The sequence below is a fragment of the Fusarium phalaenopsidis genome (genome assembly GCF_050370095.1).
Source record: "Fusarium phalaenopsidis strain FUZ10S chromosome Unknown contig_32292, whole genome shotgun sequence".
NCBI classification, from domain to species: domain Eukaryota; kingdom Fungi; phylum Ascomycota; class Sordariomycetes; order Hypocreales; family Nectriaceae; genus Fusarium; species Fusarium phalaenopsidis.
This window is the reverse complement of record NW_028145410.1, coordinates 1861716-1887637: the sequence shown is the minus strand read 5'-3', so window position 1 is coordinate 1887637 and position 25922 is coordinate 1861716. Positions and strand designations below refer to the sequence as shown.

The window sequence follows — 25922 nt, the reverse complement described above, 5'->3', positions numbered from 1 at the left end:
CGTCTCTTTCCTCTACCGCACCGTACCGTAGGCGGGGACGGACCTTGCTCCAGTTGTCTCGGAAGATTTGGAGCACGGCATTCTCTTCTATGTGCACACGAGATACCTATGTCCGAATCGCCACAGACGATACCGCTGTACTAGGAAACCACGTTCCCGTCCCGAGCCGCATCAGATCGAGGCTCCTAAGCCGGTTCACCTTGGCTTGGATACAGTATACGGGCGGCCTCGAGTGTTGGGCAGCGGCACTTGGGTCTAGGGGCGATGGAAGGGCATTGACAAGAAGAGTTGCGCTAGCATCGGGTTGTTCAAATGCCCATTACCCGACAAGGCGACCCATGACATGGGGGCCAGGACAGGGCTTGTAAACAAAGACCAGACCTGCGATGGCTCTCAGCGAGATTCCCCACATACCATCAAGTCGGTGGCTCTGGGCGGTGCAAAAGAGAGGTCTCTGGGTGAGCGAGGGGTCAGTCTTCGGTCCCGGACCGTCGAGGGTTGTCGTGGTCGGGCCGTTCCCGGCGTCAATGAGAGACTGGTTGCTGCTCACATGAAGACAGGTTTCTTTTGCTAGCAGCCACCAATCAATCAGCCGACCACGTAGGGGATTTCTTTGGCAAGCGAAGCAAGGGTTGTTGAGAGCCATTGGCTTTGGCCATCTGCATGATGAATTCAAGACGGCGGGGATGTAGGTCCCTGAGCTACGTGCTGACAGCGACACCCTTCCAAGCGTGGCATCCGTATCTGGGCATCTCGACGAAGATCTCCTTCGCCCGGCCGAGATGTTGAGTCTGGATCAATGCAGTTATCTCAAAGTATATTATGCAAGATCGCCGGTCGCCTGACCGGGGCTGCTTTGCTGACACGGCATAAAGGCTCGGCTAGGTACGATGCATCTCGCCTGGGATCCTAGCTGCATCTGATGCCGTCTGCCATGGTTGTTGAGATGGCTCACTTGCGTCAACCAAGGTTCACATGGATGGAATCTCAGTCGGCAGCACGGATACATGGTCAAGCCATGTCGAGGGACCGCAAGTTCCGAGAATGGGAGTCAACAGTTGTAACGACACACTGGGCATGGAGAAGTCAAAGCCGAGCGACGCGACTACGCGACTGAATTTCTAGGCTGAGGAGGCTGATAGTAGTTGTCAGCAAGTTGTGCATTGTACGCCATCGAGGGAAGCTTACCTATTGTTTAGGTGCTATGGCGGCCTCTCCATCGTCTTTGGGGCTATTTCCACGATGGTGAGATAGACGGTCCCTGGAGGGACTTTTTTGTGAAATTGGGTTGAGGAGAGATCTATCTAAAGAAGGTTCGGTGATTTGGTGCTAAGTGGCATAACCCTAATATCGAGTGAGATCCATGACATTGTGAGTCTGCGTTGTGGTTGTGGCTTCAACTTGGTAGAGCCGAGTTGAAGTTGTTACTGGTTACAGTGAATGACACTCACTAATCAGATCAGATCAGATGAGTTGAAACGAGATGAGATCATTGAGGAACCGACAATGATTCACTATCAACACACAAACAAACAGCCAAGGCAAACAGGCAGGCAAGTCGCATGCAGGCGTGCATAATCAGCCTCGCCACAAAAATATTTTTACGCGCAAGCAACCTGGACTTTGCAACCTCCGCCATCTGCACGCATCGCATCTTGGCTCTCGGCACTCAAATCAACTCAATCGTCAAAGCGCCCTCTCGCTCGCTCTCAGCCCAGAGAGTGGATACGAAACACGAGCTCAACTGGCAGATGCGACCCGCTCAAGTTAATTTATCGGGTCACTACGACGACTAGACCAGGTGAGAGACCAGACATGGCTGGCTGGACCCTGGAGAGGCCAGCTGAAGGGCTCAAGAGACTCCACAAGTGGATTGGATTGGTTGGGGAAGAGTATTTTTGGTGAAACGGCTTCCTTTCCACTGACATGTTGAGTTGGCAGCCAGCAAAGCGTTTCATGCATGTCTGTCTGTCTGTCTACCTACAGATTGATAACCTCCGAGACACGGCACTTGATTCAGTCGGCACCAACTCAGCCTAGTCAACAACTCAATCGTCAAAATGGCCACCGAAAAGAGAGACATCACCGCCCTCATCCGTCAGTCACCGCCCATCGATGTGAGCAAGCCCTACGATCCGGCTACTCTCAAGGGCAAGACCATCCTCATCACGGGCGGCGCCAATGGCCTCGGTGCTCACATGGTCCGTGAATGGGCCTCGCATGGCGCCCACGTCGTCATTGGCGATGTCGCTGACGCTGCCGGCGAGGACCTCGTCGCCGCTCTGAGGACCTCATACCCCGACTCGACCTTTGCCTTTCAGCACTGCGATGTCACCGACTGGGAGTCCCAGGTCAGCCTCTTTGAGACGGCCGTCCGTGTGAGCCCCCATGGTGGCATCGACGTCGTCGTCCCCAACGCCGGCATCATCCTCCCTGGTCACTCGATGAAGTTTGAGGCTCCGGTCCTTAAGGACGGCCGAATCCCCAAGCCCAACATGGCTACCTTTGATGTCAATATTGTAGGAGCCACCTACACTACTCACCTCGCCTTCTACTGGCTCCCCAAGAACGAGGTGTCCGAAGGCCGTGACCGCTGTCTCCTCCTCATCGGCTCCCTTGCCTCTCTGTGCCCCTTCCCGGGCCAGTGCTACTACACCATGAGCAAGCATGCGATCCTCGGTCTGTTCCGCACTCTGCGTGCTACTTCCTGGCGACAGGGCATCCGCGTCAACATGATTGCCCCCTACTACACCTCCAAGTCCAACATGCTCAAGCCCGAGGTTGAAGCCATGTTCCTCTCAGGCACGGCAGGCGGCGCAGAGATTGAAGATGTCATCGACGCTGCCACCCGGCTCGTCGCCGACGAGGCTGTCAAGGGCCGCGCCCTCTGTGTTGGGCCCAAGCTTCGAACCGTCGACGTCAAGGTTGTCGAGGACGAGGACGAGCTCATGGTTGTCGGTGAGATCGAGGGTGGCGGCAAGGGGAGGGCCGTGTGGGAGTGCTATGCTGAGGACTATTCCAACGCCGACGCCTTTGTCAAGCGCTTCGTGCTGCTGCTCAACGCGGCTGAGAAGATCAAGGGGTGGTTCGGAGTACTGAGTGATATTTGGGGCATCTTCCGACGCAAGTGAGGCTTAGGCTTGGTTGAGAAGTTGGCATAGTTTGGTTTTCACGATGTTGTTCCACGCAAGCGAGCACAGTTTGGTAAGCCTTGGTTAGCATGCCGATTTGATGGCTATGAGTTGGCATATACGACAAAGTTAGGCGAAAACGGAGTCTTTAGAGAGAAGTTGTGGCAACTGAACGATGGACAAAACGAGCCATGGGTGGCTCTAGGGTGAGGGAGGAGCTGTGAACATAACTCGGACCGAGGACATGAGTCGGTAGAGAGCCCTTGGCTACCGGAATAAAAGAGTTTAAGGCCACATATTGTGTAAATCGGGCTGCCGTATTTTTCACTTGAACTGTTCATGTGTCATGCATAGATGCTGGACATGGCAGAATAACTAGGCCAGGTGATCCCCTGGGTATCTTGAGACCATCTATCTTCCGTCCACCACAAGATGAGATAACCGCAACAATGCAAGAGTAAACAAAAGCCAAGGGGGTGTCTTTTTTATGCAATCCCGCCATTGCCTAGTTAGAGCAACCAGCCAAGTTTGTATCCATTGATGCCCAAGACGCGGTTGCTTGTCTTGAGTGGCTTGCATCGATAGCAAGCAATACTGACACATGGCAAAAGACAAACCTGGAGAATGGCATGAAGGGAAGACGGTCCCCTTACCGTCAAGCGACAAGGTCCTCGTCCCATCCCCAGGTTGCGCACTGAACACCAAGCTCGGTAATTAAGCTCTCTTGGCGTGTGGCGATAGTAGTCACAAGAGACGCCGTGTGGCATATAGTAGTACATCTTGGCAGACATCATCAGAAAGAAAGTGGCCTGATCAAAGCGTCGTCAAGCATCGTCGTCAAACATCATATTATCATGCTCACTCATTCTAGCGCCCGTCTAAATGTGTCGAGTCGTGATCCATTCTCCTCGCCCCTGATGGCAAAGCCCCTTTCCTTTAGGGCTACAGCAAGATGCTCCCGTCATTCAAGAAGTAAAAAAAAGAAATTCCACATTCAGACCTTATATCCCAGGTCGAGAGTTATCCAAACACCGCCGGCGCCGTTGTGTGCATATACAAAAGATGAGCTCGAGAGTGCTGCCCTCCCCGAGAGGACAGGTAAAAGTAGCCCATGGCTTGATGAAGAATGCGTGAGATGCGTTATGCATGCCGTCTATACGCCTCGGTCTCGCTCCAGAATGCATATTGGGTCATTCCGCGCCTTGACCAGTCGCGCGCTCCATCGAGCCTCGTTGTTTCGCATTGGACCGCGAGGCCCTTCAAAATCCCTTTCAATAATCAATCAATCAATCATTCGTTCGTCTTGGCTGTTGTGAGTTGTTGTTTTTGCTGGCCGTGTCCCATAAAGCAATTCGTTAGAAGGTGCAAAAAAGAAGGCAAAAAGCCATGGTCCTAAAAAAAAAGTTGAAGCAAGAAGCAGGGTGGTGTCGTCTTGATGCCATCCTGTGGTCATCAATCGGTTGGAGGGGAGATTCGTTCACAGTATAGCGCATCGTGGCGAGTCCTTTCTTCGTCGGCGACGGTGACGCTTGTGCGAACTTCGACCGTGGTCGTACTTGTAGCCTTCATCTGCCTCCATGCTGGCGCTCTGCTCGTCGTCCTTGCGGAGCATCTGCCTGCAAAGATCGATAAAGACTTCTTCAACGTTGGCTACACGTCTGTTAGTCCGGATGCGGCCATAGCGTCGTGTGGCCATGATTGTAATGGCCGCGGACGGACGGGCAAACTCACTCCTCGTCCTAGCGCTAGCCTCGTAGTAGGGCGCGCCCCATCGTTGCGAGATGGAGAAACCCTTGGCTCGGGGCACAGCTCGATTCTCCTCCAGATCGGCCTTGTTTCCCACAATCACGATGGGTACATTCGCATCGTCCTTGATCCGGATAATCTCCTCACGCAAGCCAGCTAGTTCGCTTAGCGACGATGAAGAGGTGATGCTGAAAACGAGGAGAAAGCCTTGTCCGGTCTTCATGTAGAGATCCCTCATGGCGACTGGACCATCATCAGTACGAGGGTCATGGTGTGGGAGTTGCTGGGCCATGAAGGACCTACCGAACTGCTCGGTCCCCGCTGTATCGAGGCTAGACATCGAGTCAGTGCCAACCACTTCCACATGTGGATTTTCCCTGCAAAGGGCGGGAGAACCAAGGCCCAACTCACATTTCGAGAACAACTTGGCGCCCCTGGCACGAACGAGTCAGTCAAGGGGGGTCAAGTGGCAGCACCGGAGAGCGCGCACCGCATGCTAGCGGATTGGCTTCCGCCGACTGGGACTGACTGCACTTACATCAACCTGAAGCTGTGTGCGATATGAGTCTTCGATGGTGGGATCATAGCTCTCGATCCACTCGTTGTGCACGAACTGGGCTGTTCTCGCATGAGCCTGGTGCCGCCGCAACAGAAGACGAACGTTCGGATGGATTGCGTCGTAGGATGTGTTGTGGATGCAACGTGCAACGGTGGGACGCGCACACAGCGCATCGCAGCGAGCACAGCACAGCGCAGCATGTAGGACATGGAACATGGGACATGGGGGGGAGGGGACAACTCACCAGTCAAACAACTCTTGCCCACGCCTCCTGTCAAAGGGGAACCAACGAGTCAGCCAACAAGCGCACAGGTTGAGGGAGAAGAGGCGAAGCAGCAGCAAAAGCAATGTTGGGCATTGACGAACCTGCTCCCAGTACTACCACATGGAGTTCGCGGCTGAGAGAGAAAAAAAAAAAAGAGTCAGCGATGAGTTTGCGCCATGAGCGGAGACCAGGGTGCCTCTACCTGGGCTGGTAATGATAGTGTCGCGGCATGATGGCGACGAGACTGAGATGTGTGATGAGCGAGCGTGTGCCTAACAGAGGCGACCGCAAATGTGACGGTTAAAGATGATGATGATGAATATAGCGGCGCCGTCAGTGTCGATGTGGACTGGACAACGTTCCGTCTTCCTCCTGGTTTGAAAAATTGGATCCCGGTTGGTATACGTGGGTGTGAGCGTGAGCGAGGAGACCAGGTAAGGGAAAAAAGTAAGGCACTAGTAGCCCGAATGTCGGTCGATCGGTTGGTGACAAGCGAGGGACAGCCGAGCGAGGGAGATGCTGTGAGCGTTGAGGAATGAGACACCGGATAGGAATCGAGACTCGAGGGCGAGTTTCACGGCGTGATACACAGGGTCGATGAGTTGCGCGGCACAGAAGGGCGACACGACACAGACGGTGAGAGGCTTGCGACGCCAAAAGGGCGACAACGCAACCAAGGGAGTGAAGGGCCGGGTTGTTGAACTTGAAGGAAGGGTGAGAAATCAACCGCCGCGGGGAGGGGACGGACGAGGGAAAAAAGAGTCCGACAGAAGAGGGGAGACAAGAGAAGACTGGGCAACTAAGACCAAACAAGGCCGCCGCCGGGATTTGGGATGGGATGCCTGAAATTGAGTTTGTCGTCTGGTCCCAGGACCGGGAATTTGGGATGCGCCCGTGGCGGCTAGCTCGAGATTTCTGGGGGAAGCGGGGAGCAAGGCAGAAGATGATGAAGCCACCCAGGGTAAGCAAATATTTGCGTAGACGCCTCCTCTTCTCCTCCTGTGCTGGGCGTGGGCGGCCGCGAGTTTGTGAGTGATGTGATGGATGGTGAGGGGACCAGGGATGGGGAAAAGATGGTGGTTTTGTTTTAGCGGATCCCAAAAATTGTAGTGCTAAAAGGGTTGGCGTGAAATGCTTGTCAAGTCTGGTTTCGGCGTTCTAGAACTGGCGTGAATCCAAAGCACGACTTTAAAAAAGAGTCCGGGGCCGGGCTGGATCGGGCTGGACTGCACTGGGCTGAGGCTGAGACGAGTTGAAGACGACCGATGACAGGTGTCGTCCGATATGAATGCCGCAGAGGTGTACTGAATGGATGATTGACAGCCGAGGGGGAAGATATGATGGTTGCTGTTGGGGGGAAGACGTAGATCTTATGCCGACCAGAGTTATATCATTTGCAACATCCGCAACCGAGACAAGACGGATAGAGCCACTTATAACATCAACGGGCGACGGACGCAATGCGGCTGAGACCTGCAAGATGAGAAATGAGAAAGTATGAAGCACACCAGTTGTGAAAAAACCGGGAGCAAGAGGAAAAGCAAAACCAGCCGGGGTGTCTCTTATAGATGGGATGGGGCGTGAGAGAACAGAACCCGAAAGTGTAGGGAAAAGGAACAAGAGGCAATGGAGGGATATGCACCACCCAACGTACGGGGGTGACAGGGGTGAAGGGAGCTTGTGATTCACGACACCGGCAGATGAGAGTGAGTGGATGAAATCGAAAAAGAAACTGAGGAGGATCCGAGGCCGAGTCCAGATAGACGGAGAAGAGGATGCTGAATGGGGCTGCTAGAGGCGAAACAGCCGGGGGGCCACTTCAGCGCCGCAAGGGAAGATTCCCAAGACCAGAGTCAGCAACCAGTTACCAGCCAGAACCCCTCCTTGTCAGGAATTGGCAATCAGTAACACGGACAGGAGAGACAAGAGAGCAAAAAAGCACGGTCATAGCAAAGGGCAAAAAAAGAGGATCCCGCACCAGGGTACGGGGGGGCCTTCTCGGGACAAGCTGGCTACCGGATATGGTTGGCTGGCCGCTTGGCTCTGCCGCGCCGGGTCAAGTTGACTCTCACGAGCTTTTTGGTCCCTGAAAGATGCATTTAGCATGCATTTAGCATCGCCGACTGGCCACGACACATGATCAAGGCAACAGAGCGACGAACTCGGTGCCAGGGTGTCCCAAGGCATTCAAGTCAGATGCGAGCCAGGCTGTGCTAGCATGGATACGCGGATGGAGACCCAAGTTCTCGGCCAGTACTCGTACAAGGGTGCCTGATGAGGCCTGGAGACCCAGCAGGCAGAGGGCCCAGCGAGCGGCGCGAGCTCCAGTGCCCCCCTCCCGCCGCTGTGCAACGTTCCTGGATGGATGTCTGTCTTGGATGTCAGCGTTGATGTCAGTGGGTGTGCTCCGTCCAGCAACGCCAATGCCAAAGCCAACACCCTCTTGTGGTCGATTCGACGCATTGCGCCCTTGGATATCCAGAGGCGTGTGCTTCCGGAGCGAAGACATGCAGCAGAGCAATGCTCAGAACGACCCATTCCCTGTCGAATAGAACCATTCCATGCAAAAGTGACGCCGCTATTTGCTGTCCTCTCTCGTGCCTCTTTCACCGGCCTGGAGCTCCTGTCCCCAGTAGCTTGGGAGGGCTCCCAGTACCATGGTTGAACATGGCACACTATTGGCCCTGGAGGCTGGGCTAGAGGGGAGCTAGGGGCAGCGGGCAACGATACGGCGGATGACGGGCGACAGCCCTGGAGCTACAGCGGACGACAGCGGGGCAGCAGAACAGGACCACCTGGTGGGGACTGGAGAACCGAGACTGGACAGAAAGCTGACAGGGCCTTCCTGTGGTCTGGATTGGAGCGTTGGAGAGGCGTGGGAGGAGTCGGTAAGGCTCCGGGGAGGCCACTCGGAGCTTCGGGGCAGGGGACGGGGCTCGGAGGGTTGCTGCCGCGGAAGGAGCGTGACAGTGATTCGTGAGTAGCGGCCGGGGGCTCATGATTCTACTCCAAATTCGCGAGTCCCCATCCCCACTGCTCGGAGGACCTGAACCTTGGGACTGGGACGGAGGCGGCGGCTTTTCGATCGATCATGAGCCGCCTCCGGGCTGGCCTTTGGAGGGGGGATGAAGCTGAGCAGACGTACGTCAGGATAGGGTGCATCTCAAGGCCTCAAGGAATAACTCACACACCCAAGGAATGCGGGAGAGGCTGGCTTGCCTCCGCTGGACCCGGGCAGATCCATTCGTTGGGTTGGACTGGGCTGGGGCGCTGGGGCCAAGTACTGATGTCACCGCCATGGCCGTTGCTGCTGCTGCAGCAGTATTTGCAGGTGGATGCAATCAATATCATCTGAAGACTGAAGTTGGCGGTGATGATGAAGCTGCTCTGGCTGATGATGACACCCTTGCTTCTTTGGTATTGACGCTGGACGCTGGACTGAGGCCTGACGGATGGATGGAGAAGAGAGATGGATGATTCAAGGCAGGAGCTGCCACGTGCTGAGCTCGGGACGACCGAGTCTATTCTGCCATCCCATCTGTAGTGGTCCTTCCGTTGATTGCCATCGGTTGGCCTTTGCTTCGAGGCTCACGTAAAAACTGCCCGACGGGAGGGAGGTGCCCCTCGGTACGTGCCTTCCCGTATCTGGCTCGGAATATTTCACGGACCCAGATTGAACGTCATGGGCGATGAATGGCTGGCTGTATCTGAATCTGATCTCATGTCATATTTCTTGATGTCTCATCTCTATCATGACAGCGTCAACTTTTTTGCCTTACTTGTGCCCGATCCCGCGCTACTGTACGACCAACTGCACGAGAATCTCTCAGAATGAGATGGAAGAGATTATGGAGGAGCTCTACAAAAGAAAAGAAAGCAAAGGGCGAAGGCGTGTGAGAGAAGAGACCACAAGAAAGCAACGCTGGGTATCCATGCTGGCAGGTGCTTTTTCATCCCAAGACCCAATCTCTCTGGTTCGTGCGCACGTTGGCAAATTTTTTTCATCATCTTGCGCCTCCATCTGTGGTCGGCGAAGGATGCATGATGATTTATCTGCTTCTCCGGAGATGCGAAACGAGCTCCCCCGTTGCAGCTGACGTACAGCCTCGTGGCATAACGTACAGCATCGTTTCGGCAGTCGAAACTAGGAAGATCCTTGGGGCTACACTTCGTACCTGCACCGGCTAAAGTAGCTGGTGCATCCATGAGGAGCTGTGCCTGCAAGAAGCTGCAAGCTTGACTGGACCTTGGATGATACCAAGCTGCAGAGGCCACAGTAGTTGATGAGCGGCGTTAATGCGCTTAGATTTGATTCTGCTGGAGCTTCCATTCTTTCTCCAATTGCCAACTTTGGCAGACGCAGAGCTGTGTTGGACGTTGGGATACTTGCTCCCCCTGCCGACTGCAGTGCATCGGAGCTTAAATACCATAGCCGCGAGGCTCAATTGCGAGCTTGTCCTCGTCAACCTCTTGTCTAGAGGGTTCCAGCTAGAGGACCCAGGACTGGAATCTCAGATACCATGGCCAGAAATAGCATCAACGCCCCTCAACCTCTAGACCTTCGCTTGGGGCTCGTGCAGGGCGCGCCTCCCGATTGGATACCCAGAAAATCGGATCCGGAGGCCTTCACACCCTCTCTAGGGCCAGCCATGACGTTGATTTCGCTACAGCTTCTCAGCCCTGTTTTGCGAGGGAGCGCTCAGACTTTGACAGCCTCAGACGCAGCGACACGTCAACTCGCTCAGGGCGCGACGTAGAGTCAAAGAGCCTGAGACGCGAGGTTGCGACTGGCATCTTCCTTGTAGCTGGGAGAATATTGGATGAACTACTGATTTGTCCCCGCGCTGAGCGAAGAGATTTTTCTATGGTTTCTTTTTGCTTCATCGCAGAGAGGCTTGGAGGCGGTGGGAGGACAAACACCAGCCTCGGCCAACCTCGGCAAGGTCAATGGATGTTTGCTTGTTTACGCCAAGTCCATTGTGGTTGTCCAGCTACACATTCAGACTGCCCAACGGAGGATCCAGACCCGACAGAACAAGTCATTTCTGACTTGGGGTTTTGTTGGTGATCATGTACCGAATACGGGTGCTTGTGGCATCTCGCGTTTCGGCTCGCGCTGGTTTTACTTTTGCGGCTGAGACCCCGGATGCCGTGAATACCCCAACGCCCGCGAGGACACGGCGGTGGAATAGTCGAGACTCAACGGCATCTCTCTGCCCGGTTGGAGGTGGTGTTGACCTCAGCCTTGTGCACAGATCTGACCGAGTTTATGGCTTGGAGATGGCTGCGTAGGGGAGGGGGAGGGATAGGGCTGGTCTGCAGGGCGGCTCAACTCCTTACCGTGGTCATGGGAACCCAAGTTGGGAGTTGTTTCCTCCCCAGCTTTCCAACTACCGGAACTTTGATGCTAGCCTCCCAATGTCGAGGCAAGCTGAGATGGGTCAATCGGGTTGAATTCCTCGCCTCAAATCTCGTTCCCGCTCACACTCCCCGATCTAGGGCTTATCGACGGAATTGTTCCCAGCCAGTCCTTCACCCACACTACTCACCACAGTACCGTGCGTGTGTGTCTCATTCTGCATCATGTGCCATGCCCAGCTCTCCACGTCCCGCTCTGGTGCCAAGTAATCAACAAGCGAGCACCGTAAAAGGCTATGCTGGCGATATCCCGCCCCTTGGACATTGCTCTTCCCGGCATCTTGGGTAATCCTGTCGCCACACCTCTCAAGGGCTTGTAAGCTTAGCGTGGAGAGGGGGTGTTTGTCGTGTATGGATGTCAATGGAGAGGGCAGACTCGGGAGTGTGAGTGGTCCACTCGGACATCACAAGACGTCATTGTTGGAGTGCGCGGGATGAAGTCTGCGCTATCGAATTGCGGCTGTTGGTGGGGGATTGCAAGGCTGGATTGGATATTGTTCCTCAATATCACATCATGATGAGCCCCCAATGCCGCCCTCCTTCAAGGCCGTCTTTTGACAGATTCAGTCAAGAGCATCACCTCATCAGTAGATCTATCACGCCACAGTTTCCGTTCCAGTCGATTCAAGAGTATCGTTATTTAAGTAGATAGTAGTACTGTTGGTAGGCTGTACAGCCAAGATGCATCTATACGCTTAAAATCAAGTCAACCTAGCCAAGGAGGGAATAAACAAAGAAAGCTTCCTCCTTCCGTAACGCCATGCCGCTGCCTAGTTCTGGAATTCATCTGAATAAAAAGCCATAGGGAGAAAATGTTGACAAAAGAAATGAACGAGTTGTTGCGGTGTTCCTTCAGACCTAGTCGTCGTCATCCCGGCTATTCTTCCACTGCACCTTGACAACTCCCATCAAGATGCCGATTATGAGAGCCAGAATGAAGAGCAGCGTCAAGCAGAGCGCCACGGCGCACATCTGCAGCTTGCGCCGGCGCCGGGCTCTCGCCGCCGCGACGGGACCTAGCTTATAAGCGCCGCCGACGCCGCCGTTCACGCTGGACCCGGGAGTGCTACTGTACGGGTTCGGAGACAGCGGCGGCTGCTGTTGCTGGTACGCGGCTGGCGCGGGGGCTGCGGGCCAGGGAGTTGGCGCCGACCCGTAGTGCGAGGAGCCCGGCGGCGTGGGGTTGTGGTGATGGGAGCGGACCGGTTCGAGGGGGGAGTAGATTGCCGGCGGCTGGGTTGGGTCGTACGGCGGCGGCGGACTTGAGGGAATATCGTGGGGGTGGAGGGACGCCGGTGTTGTTGATTGTTGTTGCTGCCATGGTGAGGGGGCAGAGTTTGGTGATGATGGGTTGGAGTAGAAGGGTGATCCGGCGTGGGGTGGTGAGTAGGCCTGTTGAGGGAGGGACGAGGAGGATGTTGATGGGCCTTGATGTTGAGGGATGATGATTTGAGGCGGATTCAGAGTCGGTGTGTTGTGGTTGCTATCGCCAGGTCGGTATGGGGAGTCGTCGGGATATGCGGCGTCTGGTATCGACTGAGATGGATGACTGCCGTGCCGAGGGTCCGAGGGGTCCATGGTGTGAGATTGAGGGTTTTGGAGATGACAAGACGTTAAGAATCGACGTGAAGAAGTGGTGTTTGAACGGCCTTGAGACGCTGCTAATTATTCCCGCTGGCGTGATGGAGGTGAAAAGGATGCTTCTGGAATTCGGCCTCTGATCATCTGATTTGTATCGATATCGTCAGGTTATCGCCCATCCATCCTCCAAGTTTTTGGTCGTTCCTCTCTCGTCGTTTGGAAAAGAGCCTGAACAGGCTAATGTCGACACAAATCTCGTATAGAAAAGGACTGTTTTCTCTTTTTTCTTGTCCTTCCAAAATAACCCTGTTGTCTCTCTCTTCTCCCCTTCTCGGCCTAAACTTGTTCCTTCCTGGTCGTACTCGGCAATAACAACGAATTTGAGGCTGAGCAAACACTGGAATCCCCGCTGTGTGCGTCCCGGCGATCCGATCTCTCTTTTCCTTTCGTCTGAGGGTATCACTTGTGCGTCACGGAGCAAGAGGAGGGAGAGAAAAGAGGAACCGAAGGGTTGAAAAAGAAGAAGAGGAGAAGGGCCGTAAGATTATGAGCGAAAAATAAACGAGGGCGGGTAAAAGAGAGAGAGAGAGAAGATGCAAGGTAAGACACCAAGTTTAGCACTGCCACCTTTGAATCTCTTTAACGAGGCCTTTTTTGTCGGGGCATATGATTTCGCCGCCAGCCCGCCGACGGGGGGTGGAAGGGAAGTGAGATAGGGGATGGGATTGACCGGGGAGGAGTGCACTGCCCCCCGGGCTACTGACCGTGGCGCGCCAAGCCCCTGGACAAGGGGTGGCTGGGAGGGTTTCTGTTTATGATAGATTGAATAATGAACGGTTGTTTGATCGCCAGACGGGGATAGAGTCAATGAGATGCTTGTTTAGATGCTGACTGTGCAGGTTCTTGAACATAAACACCAAGAGCAGCATCTCGACTTTCACTCTGCTTGGCCGCATACACCTCACCCACTCACCCACGTAAACTCGCAAACAAGCATCATCTGAAACGTGCTCGACCCTTGCAAGGCTGCAGGATTTCGAGAGACGATCCTCTGCAGGGATTCACTTGGCAAAGCTACTCTGCTCCAGATTAGAACCATCCATCTACCGCTTCATTCGCTAGGCTGCTGCCTTCACCGCGAATCATGGTCCTCCTAATAAGAACCGCGGATCCGTTCGACGACCAGGATACAATGCATCACCGCCAGAGTGGATAGGGAACCTTTTCCATTTTGTCTTTCATAACTCTCAAAAACAAATCACACGCGCCTGTCGCTACTCTACATGTTAAAAACAACTATCGCTATTACGTATTGTCCTCGGCCACCTCCTCTGCCAACATCTCCCAATAGTACATATGTGTCTCTCCCCCTAATACGGCGGCCTCGTCACGTTACCCAAGCTTCCCTCGCTCGGCCGGCTATCGATCCCTCGAAGAAGATCCTGTAGATCCATCGTCTTTGTGTTCTGCGAACGAACCGATTTGGGCCGTGTGCCGTCACCTCCCCGGCTGTAAAGGCTGTGTCTACCCGACTTGGCCGGGTCATGGAACGATGCTTCGATCGACTGGATAGGGCTTCTCTTTCCTCCCAGCAGACTCACGTTGGGCAGAGGTGGCACAGGAGGAACCGACTCGTCATCCTCGCTCTTCTCATCGTGGAGGTTGGGTGGCCCTCCAAGGGGAGGGTGCGCACCCAGGGGTCCTCCTCGACGGGTCGTAGCCGTCGCCGGCCTCTTGGTTGGACTGATTGCCTCATCGGTCTGTGTAGCCGGGTTAAAGCTGATCTCTGAAGGACTGTAGTCGTAGCTGACCATGCTGTCTCCGCTGTCGTCGTCGCCGGCGAGTCCAGCTGTCTTTGGAGGAGGGTTTCCAGACAGAACAAGCTTGAGCTGCTCCACCGAGGCTACGGTGCCACCCCGATTTGATACGGAGTGGGATGGCGAGACCGCACTCCGCATACTGCTCTTGCGAGGCTTGGTGGGCGTTCCGTCCCGATCCCGCTCACGGAAAGCATGCGACGAATGAGGCCTCATCAGGTTATACTGGCTACCGTATGGTGACACGGGTCCATTGTTACCGTTGCCATTGATGCCGTTAGTGTTTACCGTGAGGTGGCCTCGCTGTGTTACTGAAGTCCCAGTCTTGGATCCTGAAAGGGACTCTGATTTTCCAGCCGATGCCATCATGGCTACGGCCGCGTCTCTGGACCAGTCTGTCAGCATCTGCTCGCGGAATACGGCCGGCAACTCGGCCTCGGGCTCGGGTGCCGTCGTGGTCATTGTCGAGCCGAGAATCGGACCGGAGAGTCCTCGGGCTGGGGAGACGGCAGGGCTGCCAGGGGGTGTTTGGATGGTTTCATGGTAGTTGGCGGCGACACATTCCACGAGAGAGCTCCGGTCATCAAATGGCAAAAGCTCCTCTCTCTCCAGTGCGACTGCATCCCATTCTGGATGCGGCCGTGTCTCTCCAGGGAATCCGACAATGTCGGTTGAAGGGGGTGGGATATTGATACCCTCGATCCAGAACCCCTTGCTTCTGCGTCGCACCACCTCGTTTTGGATAGCTCGTCCGACAACTGACGCCTCAAAGTCAAACTTTTCTGTGAGAGCCCAGAAGTACCCGTGGCAAAGGGCCGCTATCCGCACCTTGTGCAGAGGCGTGTCAATCTCCTGAATGTCTTCCTGCAACCGATAGATCATGGGAAGGCCATGTCGGACCGCATTCACTCCTAACTTGAAGGCAAGCTTGGTGAGGAGAATGTGAAGCATCACCAGATCGTTCTCGTACTCGTAAAACTGCAAAGCATTATCGTAGATGACAAGATGTAGCAGTGGTAGAAATTGTGAGTGTCGAGTCTTTGAGGCTCGTTCTTTGTTGTGGGAAGCATTCGAAACTGCACGGCGGGTACCAGCAGCGGACAGCTCTCGGTTGATCTTGATGGATGATCGAGAACGAGGAAGGGTCTCATCAACCGCGATCTCATCTGCGACAGTCGCTTCTCGGTCAAGCCAGGTGATAAGAGCGTCCATGTAAGCTTTGCGGACATGGCCATCTGGATCACGCAGGAGCCAGTGAGTGCCCTCCCAGACATGGATCGGCACAGGGTTTCGAGACAAGGCCATGTTGCCGGTGAGCTTCTTCTGGGGATTGGCGACTAGAAGAATAGCCTTGATGACATGAAGAGCTGATGCTCTGCCTGCGCTGAGGGAAAAGTAGTGATCGAGCTGTTGGCTTTCAGACAATTCGATATTCGACGCGCCTGGCCCTGCCTCTCCAGCCTTTTCACCTCCAGGCGAGGAGCTGTTGCTAGACGATCGAGATGGCTTCAGGCGCAGGATGACGGCGGTAATCATGTCCGAAATTTGGTCGGCGTAGTAGACATGAGTCGCAAGATCGCCGATGCAGAGCTCAAGCCTGCCCAGAAGATGCTTGGTCTTCTGGCGCACACCTTGCTCGGGTTCTGTGGCGGCGTCACCATCATCGCTCTGGCTGGCGGGGCTCCTTAACCGCAAGAGCTTCCTCATCTGCTTGATTAGACCAAGGAGAACATCCATAACACTCAACCCAATGAGGTTCACGTCAGACCGGAGAAGAGAGCTCATCATGGTGGTCAACGCAAGTTGCTGATCAAGAGTCGCATCCTGAATGGGAATTCGGAGAAGAGTATCCAGCGCGGCCACGAGAATGATGTATCGGTCTTGTACGGGAGTCCACCGCGAGATGATGCTGTAGATGCTGATGGCCCAGCCACCATCTCGTTCTCGGTCGTCGTGGACGTCAACGACTGATTCGCCCTGGCTTACGCGATCCTGAATAAACCGCAGAAGGGAGACGGTTGCACCGTGGATCTGCGATCGGTTCGGAACAATGAAGATGCTCTTGAGGCATTGCATGGCCAAAACTCCAACTTCTTCTTCGGCAAGCTTGTCGACATCGCCCGCGGTTCCAGCGAGGGCAACGGGATTCGGGTCGCCGGCGGTATCGACGGTTGCAACAGTAGCAATGCTTGTCCTACGCCTCAACTGCTTTTCCGTATCAACCTTTTCCTCCGCTTCGACTCGCTGCTGCAAAACTTCGAGGAAATCGGGTGTATCGGACCACAAGTTGTCGAGAATTCGAGGCATTATGACATCCATTTGGCGGCCGGTGATTGAAGAAAGGGCGTCGGCGGTGGAAATACTGCGAATGGCCTCGAGGCCTGCGCTTCGCCAGCGCACCTTGACGGGGCTGCTGAGAGACTCCTTGCCAGGCGCAAGGTGGGTGGATGCGAGCTGAGCGTAAAGGCGAACGATGTCTTCGTACTGGCGAAGGAAGGCCTGATCGGCGGACAGGAGAGCGGCATCGTGAAAATCGCAGAAGGCCTCGAAAGTAGGCAGAGAAGACTCGATCATGGTGATGTCTTCGGATCGTAGAACAGTATCGAGTACCTTGAGAACGAAGGGAGCAATGAGGACGGCATCTTTGTGGAGCTTTTCGATGAGAGCTGCGAGGATCTGAAGGGTGACCTGAACATTTCTGTGAAAAGGGGTAAGTTAGCATTGGGATATGGCGGATGCGAAGGGAGGGTTTCAATCATGACAGCGAGATGGACGACCTGCATGGTAGTCCATCATGTGCATGGAAGCGGATGCGTCGGTACCCGACATGAGGGTGATGCGACATACCCGATGCGCAAACGCCAGACATCACTGGCTGTCTTCTTCTCAAGGAAGGCGCCAATCTTTTGGATCTTGGAGCGTCGGCTGGTAGCATAGTAGAGGAGGTAACTGAGCTCGCTGCTGTTGGGCTTGACGTCGACGGCGCCCTTGGTGGTCCTGGGATAGCACTTGAGAACCAGGACCTGGTGTTTTGGTCGACACTTTTGCTGGATGGCGTTCATCGCGCTCGCGCTCCGGCTGAGCTCGGCCCCGTGATGCTGCAAGAGTCGAGCTGGGAGCGATCGAGGAGATGCTGGGAGGCACGAGGACGCGGACGCTGGCGTGAACGAGCTGGAGCGGTGGACAGGATTAAAGATGGGAGAGAGGGCGACGACGCGGCGAAGGAGGCTGGCGGTGATTTACTCGGCAGGACAGTAAGCATGGGGGGTCAACTGGGGATGGACCTGGAAGGTATAGACTTTTTGGGGACGGGAGGGACGGAGGCTGGAAGTACCCGGGAGGTACCCACTGTTTTTTTCCTTTTCAGCCCAGCACAGCGGAATGGGAAAAGGGAGCGAGAATCAGCGACAAGGATCTTTGTTGTTGTTGGTGATGATTGCGCCTGTTAATTTCCCATGTCTTTTGCAAGTAGTCGCTAGTCTTTTAACCTGATTCTCTTGGGTATTTTCCCAGACTATCAGAACCCATTCCCTGTTGATGTCGGAGCCTGGGTACGTGGCCGCCCCTTAAAGATCATGTATACTCTGTCCTTGTCCGTGCCTCTTACTTCAGGGGTTCTCTTTTCGGGTTCAGCGGGTGGCCGCACCTCGAGGACGGCGGGAGGTACCGCCAAAGTACCTTCTAAGCCCAGACCTACGGACCTGGACCTTTCCCCCTGTCCTGGGCCAAGGCGACGGGAACTCTCTGTTCTTTATTTACGCCTGTTTTCAATCTAATTCATCTCAGCCATCTTTGATCTATCTCGTATCCATCGCGACATTGTGGTTTATGCTTGTCTCTCAATTGCATATCAGCTGTGACCGGATCGCCGGACGAGTGACGCAATTGTTGCCATCGTCCCCCAAAGACCCTCACGATCAGCATCATCGTCATCATCGTCACTGGCAGCCAACTATTTTCCCAAACGCCTCTAGCTCACAGTCTCACCCTCCATGACCTTACCGCTAGAGCCCTTCACCCACACACCAACTCTCTGACTGAGGCTGCCATCGTGTCGTGTCGTTCGGGGACGCTGGCTGGTGGCGTGGCTTTCTTTCCCCGACTTTGCTTGGCGCCCGGCTCTGACAGTGTCTCTGTCTCACTCTGCATCAAGGTACCCGCGTTCAACTTGTCTTTGCAGACAGAGAGAGACATGAGGGTGGAGCGCAGCTGTTGTTGAGAAGAGGTGATGTGGTGATGCAGGTGAATTATCGGAGCCCATTCGCGCGGTCCAGGCATGACAGAGCGGCTCGCGCTGGAATCAATGCGTGTCATGATCCTTCACCGTCATTCATGAGCGAGCAACGGCTCCAAGTGGCTGGTCTGGTCCCCAACAGCCGTTTGCGACCGTGCTTTGGACCCTGTCATCATCACCGCTTCCACCAAGACAGACAGTCGATGCTTGTGTCTTAGCTTGCGAGTTGTGCAGAACACGCCTCCTCAAAAGGTCATGATTTTCCGCTCCTTGGTCTTGGGGCGTGTCAAATGCAGGACAGAGAAGAGGATCTCCAGTGCATCGGTATTGTAACCTTGAATACTCTTGGCCCTCAGCTCGCGTGCAGTATTTGTCCCATTTGTCGAATCCGGAGTATCAAGTCCGTGCCTTGGTTCGAGGCTCAAGGCCACAGGGTAGACTATCTCAGTTCTCATGCAAGTCACCTCATCTTCACCGCATTCCGCTCTTGGACCACGTTTTTACCCCAACAACTCCACGTCACCTTGTGTGCGCTTCTGTGCAGTCTGTGTACTCTACTGCCTATTCGTTCTCGACCAGCCAGAGCTGTCCGTTCCTCTCGGCCGCTTCCGCTCCCATTTTGTGGCTCCACTCGGCCATGATGCCTTTGACATTACCCGTCACGATCCGTCCAGAGCCGGAGGTTTTCGTGGCCGGCTGCTCCGCCCTATTTTGCCGGGTTCAATCCGGACGAGGAACCTGTGCCTCTTTGGCGCGCATGCATCCAATTTGTGCACTTGTTGATGACTGGCTTTCAGCCTTTTTTGCTTGCCCAGAGACATTCCGACTTTGACCGGTCTTTTTACGGCCGAGGTATCCGTGATTGACCCTGGTGACTTGATTGTCTCTTCTGACACTCTGAACCGGGTGCCGAGTTGTCGCATCTCGGGATCCATGTTTGATACGGTTCTCAGCATTAAACCTCACTTCCTAGATAGAGTCGCGGCAATACTAACGCACGTGGAGCATGTCGCTAATACTAAACTGCTGCATATACAAACTCACAGATAACACTGTCATTTTACCCTCTTCTCCATTCACTAGGTACCTGTTGAGTCTAACCTTCTAATCCTAGCAAAGCTTCATCGACAACCTTCTGAATGTCATAGTAATACATCCAATTTGACTTTTTGCCCTTGGTTCTCTTGATCCTCTCCTCAATCTCCCTGTCCACGGACAACCCTTCAGCCGCAATCTCCTTGTTTATGCCACCGTACCAATCCAGGACGTCGTATAGCTCCCCGTAGTGCGGCGAGCGGATCTTGTCGTATAGCTCCAGGGCAACCTTGATACCCCTGCCTCGCTTCCATGCCCATTCAAGCGTCTTGGACAACGCGTACACGTCCTCGAGTGCGAATCCAGCACCCGCACCGAAGGCTCCTGATAGAGGATGGGATGCATCTCCGATGAGGGCCACGGCGTCCAGAGCAACCACACTCTCTAGCCGTGGTCCTGAGAAGAGTGCAAACTCCTGAGTCTCTCCTTGTTTAGCCGCCAATTGAACGACTTGTCGTACCGGCTCACAGAACTCGTCATACTCGTGGATGAGTGTGTTAAAGTCGAATGGGCGACCCCAGCTGACGTGCTCCTGGCCCTCGGAGGGTCGGCTGATGCGTGCCGTGACCTCAAAGTCGTCATCACCAAGTGGACTCGTGAAGACGTATCTTCCGCCGAGGTTCTGCCAAAACACTGAGGACTCGGGGATGGTACCCAGAGCTTTCACATCCGACTTGCTGATGATGGTGCGATATGCAGATTGTCCGTTATATTTGATTTTGTGAGATGGGAATGTGAAGGAACGGACAACCTGTTTTGTTAGCAGCTGATCTATTGTTGAGCACACTAAGTGAGTCACTTACAGATCGGATGCCGTCCGCAGCTACAAGAAGGTCAACTTCGTCGGTGTGTCCATCTTCGAAACGGATGACAACTCTTCCACTGGGAAGCTTCTCAATGTCCACCAACTTCTTGGAAAGTTGGATCCGGGACTGGTCAACCTCCTTGAGAAGGGCGGCCTGCAATTTTGCTCTCCTCTGTCGACAGCTGAGTTGGTTCTTGGGGGTGTCTGCAGGATGAAGGCTCTGATCCAACAGCTCGCCCGTCCTCCCGTTTCTGGTATGGTTAGCACTTGGCATATTCTCTATTTGGAGGCTGCAACTAACCGGTACTGTCCGCTAATGCCTGATGGTGCCCTGAAGAAGTCATTTGGCTGGATGTTCTTGGCCGCTCCGTTCCACTCAAGCATTTTCCAAGTATGCAGTTGCAGGCTGATACCACCCCCAGTCTCACTGATCTCGGGCTTCTTCTCATACAAAGTCCAGTCCACAAAGGGCAGCTTGGCGAGTGCAATGGCTGCGCCTAAGCCTCCTGGGCCACCGCCGATGATGGCGACCCGGAGACGACCGGCGCCGTTGGCATGGTTCTTGACAGCCATGGTATATGGTGCAGTTGTGGTTGCTGGAGCTTGTATACAATTGGACGTCCGAGCAAAGTGTTTGCATATGTCTTGCCGATCAGGGACCAGAGCTAAGAAAGCTTGGAAAGGGCATTGTGACACTTTTATAAAGCTTATCTGATGATCATCGGCGTCCTCCATCATCGGATATCGATGAGGCCATTTCAGGCGTATTGCGCCATCAATCCGGCGGATTGGCAATCCCCAGATAGCGGCTGCAGAGGATTCACTCCCGACGCAGAGTGGATAAGAAATTCACAATCAGTGGGTCGTGCTGAATAATTAAAGAGGTTTTGGGAAGTGGGATAATCGAATAGTGGCCAAGAAGAGTATCTGTTTCGACGTGGGATGCGAGGTTGAGCGGTTATGTGGCTCTTTGTTTTTGGACTACCTCAGACCACTTCTGGTCGCGAATAAGAGGGTTAAAAGACGCCATTCCGATCATGTCCGAAAGGGCTGCTAACGTACGGCTTTTGGCCTTTCCTCACTGATACTCACATTCTCTTCTTGCACTTGTTCTGGAACGAACTTCTGAGAAGTTAGAGCAGAGGTAAAGGTGCGCCTAGCCTTGGGTTTACAGCCATGTCTCGACCGAGAAACAGTTTAAATTAACGGAAGAAGGACTGAAGAGGCCAGCCGAGCCTTATGGACAATGCTCACGGGAATACTAACTCAGTTTTCAGCATCGATACAGGCGCCACCCAGCCGCCCAATTTCTGGACAACTCTAGGCCGCCTGCATCTTTCCCTGGCTTAGGGATTGCTATTGATTAGCTAGTGGTTGTTTGTGGTCTCTTGGAGCTTGATAACTTATCTAACTGAAACTTCGTCATATTCTGTGTATTGGGTATGCACGGCTAAATTGGATTCTGAGCAAATCCGTCCCGGGAAACCCATGACAGACGGATCGATAACAAACCAGCAATACTGAGGTGCATATTACATGTATTAAGCATTCCCTAACGGCAGGTACTGGCTTGGATGCGCGACACCATGATCCTATGCTTTGCTATGGTATCTTGACTAAAGGGTTGAGCGTTGATAACGTCTTGAATTTCACGAGAAACAATTAAACGATACAGAATAGTGGCTCAGCGAAATACACAAACTTCCTTAGCGAAAGAAGAAGAAAAATAAATGACCTTGGTGACTTCCCTCCACATATCTAGGGTAGAGAAGGATCAAGCGCAAGAGCAAAGAAAAGCGAAATGGCCTTAAGAAATCTCAACTTAACCTGATTTGATTGTAAATCGAATGAAAATCGAATTGAAATCGAATTTCAAATGAATCTAAAATCGCATGCTGCGTTGGCTTAGTCTAGGTAGATCATCATAGATGCTTGACAGATAATCACAGAGCCTGATTCTAGCCAGCCTTAATGCCATTTAGGAGTGATTATGCTAAAACGTATATTCTAATTTTATTAGACTATCCTGACCTGCTGAAATGCAACTATTCAGGAATAACAATTTAAGACGATAAGGTTTCCGGACAGTGGCAAGGAATGATCGCTCTGCGATATCCTGGAGAGGAGGAACTGCGTTGTAGTGGAGAAGAGGAGCCCAGAGAGTTACAGGGGCCTTGAACTAAATACAAGAAGTTTTGTTTGTCAAATCACTGTTCCTCTCCTCGAAAACTCAATGCCATATCCAACCGAAGCTTGAGGTTGAGGTTAATAGAGTTCTGACCAGTATAGTCAACTCCGTGTCCGCCCACTCCCAAGACTTGACTCAAAAACAAGTCGAGGGTCAAAGAGCCCAGCGTACAGCCTACCAAAGCTGATACGGCGATGATGGGCCAATACCCATGAGTGTTTCTTGGGGCGGCTATGCGTCGTTAGCGTTGTGCTAACACTGGCACCTACCTGTGTTGACTGCAGCTTGGCATCCCAACAAGCCTACCTATCCCATAATCAATCTTTGTGCGAGAAACACTGAGGCTCTGCTGCGTGTGTCATTACCCTATTATGAGTAACTTGATAAGAAAATACGCCAATGAAATGACACGGGCTGTGGGTTTCAGTTAGCCCCTTAAAGGCAAAGCAGCGCTTCTAAAGCCTGGGATCCGAGGACAACTGAAAGGCGTGCGACTGGCGTTAACATCGCCCTACGCCGCACCTGTGAGGCAATATCTGTCAGCTGAGTCTGACCAGAATCTTGCAGATTGGCATGGGTACAGGGTTGTCCCTTTGTAAGTACTGCGCACTGTCTATCGACCAACTCGACGTTGGTAAGCAGTAAAGCAAGGCGATGAGGAGGCCAGAGACAAGGCGCCAGAAAGTGCAAACAAGGCAGACATGGCTGGCAAACTCGACCAGGCCTGCAGCTGGTCGAGGACAAGGGCTAGGACAACCAATACGAGATATAAATACCAAAGGGAGTGTTACACCTCGCGGCAAGCTGCAGAAATTAAGAGTAGTTGACCAGAACAGGCAGTGTCTTTGATTGCTCATGACGGCAGCTTGCATATCTCTAGTTGCAGGAGGCCGTCCAACAAGTGACAAAGAGGGAAATATACTGTATACTTTTTTTTTCGTGTTACCTCACCTCAGTTTACACCGCCTCAATGCACATTTTTTTTGTTGCCTCACGGTCGCCTCGTCTACCTAGGCAGAATCAGGCTCTCGCACTGATCATGCTACGCACCACCTGACGATTATATCAAGGCGAGCAAACCCCTCTTCTCGATTGCTTTCTTCGTCTCTAGTCCTTTTTTTCTTGTGAGTATTTCTTTGTTCCGTCTCCTCTCCCCTCAGCTCAAGTCACGTATCAAGATCCTTGCGTCATCATCACGCTTTCGACCAACCCCCCCTGACAGAAACCTTTCAAACCCCTGCACGCACACACACACTCACCTCAGTCGAGAGCGCCCGCAAAAAATGTGTAACCAGACGGAAACGAGAGAAGAGTGCTGCTGCTGCGGAACAACAACGTCCAAGCTGGAGATTGAGAGCTGTGCCTTGAGACTGCAGGAGCAGGCGTTCCAGAGCAGGTCCAACAACCCCGGCGGCCGCTGCTACGGCGTGGCCACGACGTCCAACACGATTGTCGTCACCTGCCCCAGCTGCGCCGAGATGCAGCGTGGGGGGAAGCACGAGGCTCATCACGGCCGCGATGACTTTGGGGGGTTTGGTCGGAGAGCGTGAGAGGGCTTTTATCTGGTTTCCTTGGGGGTTTGGTATCAGCGGGAGGCGAAATTGTCGATTTATGGGCTTGGTTTGAGGTGTACAACTACTGGGAGGAGAATACGGGTTCAATTTGCAAGTCTTGACTTTGTTACTGACAATGCTCGACGAGTTCGTTCTGCTGACGCCATCACTTGCGCAGCGTCGAAGCGATCTTGAGCAGTCACTGGGGAACCATGGGCGCATATTTCCAAGAAACTTGTTTAACTTTTTTTTCTTTCGATTTACCAAGATTAACATGGATTTCATTTGTCCACTTCTACCGAACATGCCGATGTGAAATCTGCAACAGCAATGAGCTTGCTACAACTATAGCCTCTTGCCTATAATTGACCGGATATACGTAACCTTAAATAGGCAGCTAAAATAAGAAAGTTACAAGCTAGTTAATGCGTAGGAATGTTCATCACCAACCTCCGCGCCTTTGTCACACCGCAAGGTGCCCGGCACCTGAGGCATCTCGACATCCTGGCACGGTCGCCAAGACGATCCGCCTCACACCGACAACCAACGTCGCATCCACAGACGAAACCTTCTCAGCGAAGCGACTACCCATAACAGGTAGATTGAGGTTCAAGGAAAATGCAGTCTCTATCGCGTGCTCCGGCGGAATGCTGGCCAACTTACGGAGACTTGTGGGTGACGCGGGGTTGGTGATCAACCTGGTTTTTGTCAGCCGCGTGATGAGGAGGTTGGTCAGAATCACACGACCTGTCGACTTCACATGGTCGGCCTGTTGCCTGCGAAAGACGGCGGTGTCGTTGACGGATGATGGCTGACGTGAGTAGTTGGTGACCGGTTGGGACTGAGGGATGTTACATGCTCTGTGGATATTGACAGGCTGAGAAGCCTCAATCAAGAGTAGCTCTAAGTTATTGATGAGATAGCAGCTCTGCTGGTAAACTTCATGGCAATTATTTTATGCTAAACCAATGCCCGAAGTATCTAGAAGGTGCATCATTAGGACTATTTACCTTTGCGTTCGGGGTCGTATACTCCAGATTTCAGAATCATGGCCCTTTACTCTGAGGTTTCATGGACTACCTACCTAGGTATTGCTAATTCGCCTGGGTACTGTTTGATAGCTGCTGTAACCTCGTAAATATGTGCCACACTCATCTGGTGTCATGTCCATGGCTATTAGATTCTTCCCCGGTCCTCATCTTCTTCACTTAACGGGAGTTGGGCAAACTGAACTGAGTGGCCGAGATTCAAAGCATGGATTCGTTCCCGGAACTAGACAACTTCCCTTTTCACGACTCCTCAAAGACATATGTCCCTAATTTTCATGTATACATGTTTCCAGATAATGCAAATACTCGCCGCTTTATACGCAGGGCGGATAACTTCATATCATGTACAACTTAGTTGGCTGCTATGACCTCCCCTACCGGACCGACCTATCGCAAACAGAATTGGAAGCACATGTTAGGGCTCGTCCCGCTAGCCGTGACTATCCTTCTTGCTGTCTCTTTGAACAGTTGGAAATTCCAA

General features: G+C 53.4%; 5 protein-coding genes across 5 annotated transcripts; 1 reads left to right on the top strand and 4 right to left on the bottom strand.

Moving 5' to 3' along the window:
• Positions 1-2060: 2060 nt before the first annotated feature.
• Positions 2061-3131, top strand: LRP88_04877 (uncharacterized protein; the record flags this gene model as incomplete). Its single annotated transcript, XM_083241443.1, has 1 exon — positions 2061-3131. One exon carries the CDS (start codon positions 2061-2063, stop codon positions 3129-3131), a length of 1071 nt encoding a protein of 356 aa, XP_083102591.1.
• A 1477-nt stretch (positions 3132-4608) lies between these two features.
• On the bottom strand, positions 4609-5652 carry LRP88_04876 (P-loop containing nucleoside triphosphate hydrolase protein; the record flags this gene model as incomplete). The annotated part of the gene is made up of 4 exons (XM_083241442.1): positions 4609-5120; positions 5181-5209; positions 5289-5311; positions 5416-5652. 4 exons carry the CDS (start codon positions 5650-5652, stop codon positions 4609-4611), a joined length of 801 nt encoding a protein of 266 aa, XP_083102590.1.
• A 6325-nt stretch (positions 5653-11977) lies between these two features.
• Positions 11978-12697, bottom strand: LRP88_04875 (uncharacterized protein; the record flags this gene model as incomplete). The annotated part of the gene is made up of 1 exon (XM_083241441.1): positions 11978-12697. One exon carries the CDS (start codon positions 12695-12697, stop codon positions 11978-11980), a length of 720 nt encoding a protein of 239 aa, XP_083102589.1.
• Positions 12698-14070: 1373 nt separating this feature from the next.
• LRP88_04874 (uncharacterized protein) lies at positions 14071-17579 on the bottom strand (the record flags this gene model as incomplete). Its single annotated transcript, XM_083241440.1, has 3 exons — positions 14071-14129; positions 14412-17215; positions 17365-17579. The coding sequence occupies 3 exons, from the start codon at positions 17577-17579 to the stop codon at positions 14071-14073; spliced, it is 3078 nt and encodes a 1025-aa protein (XP_083102588.1).
• Positions 17580-19847: 2268 nt separating this feature from the next.
• LRP88_04873 (uncharacterized protein) lies at positions 19848-21224 on the bottom strand (the record flags this gene model as incomplete). Its single annotated transcript, XM_083241439.1, has 3 exons — positions 19848-20597; positions 20650-20902; positions 20953-21224. The coding sequence occupies 3 exons, from the start codon at positions 21222-21224 to the stop codon at positions 19848-19850; spliced, it is 1275 nt and encodes a 424-aa protein (XP_083102587.1).
• Between the last annotated feature and the right edge of the window lie 4698 nt (positions 21225-25922).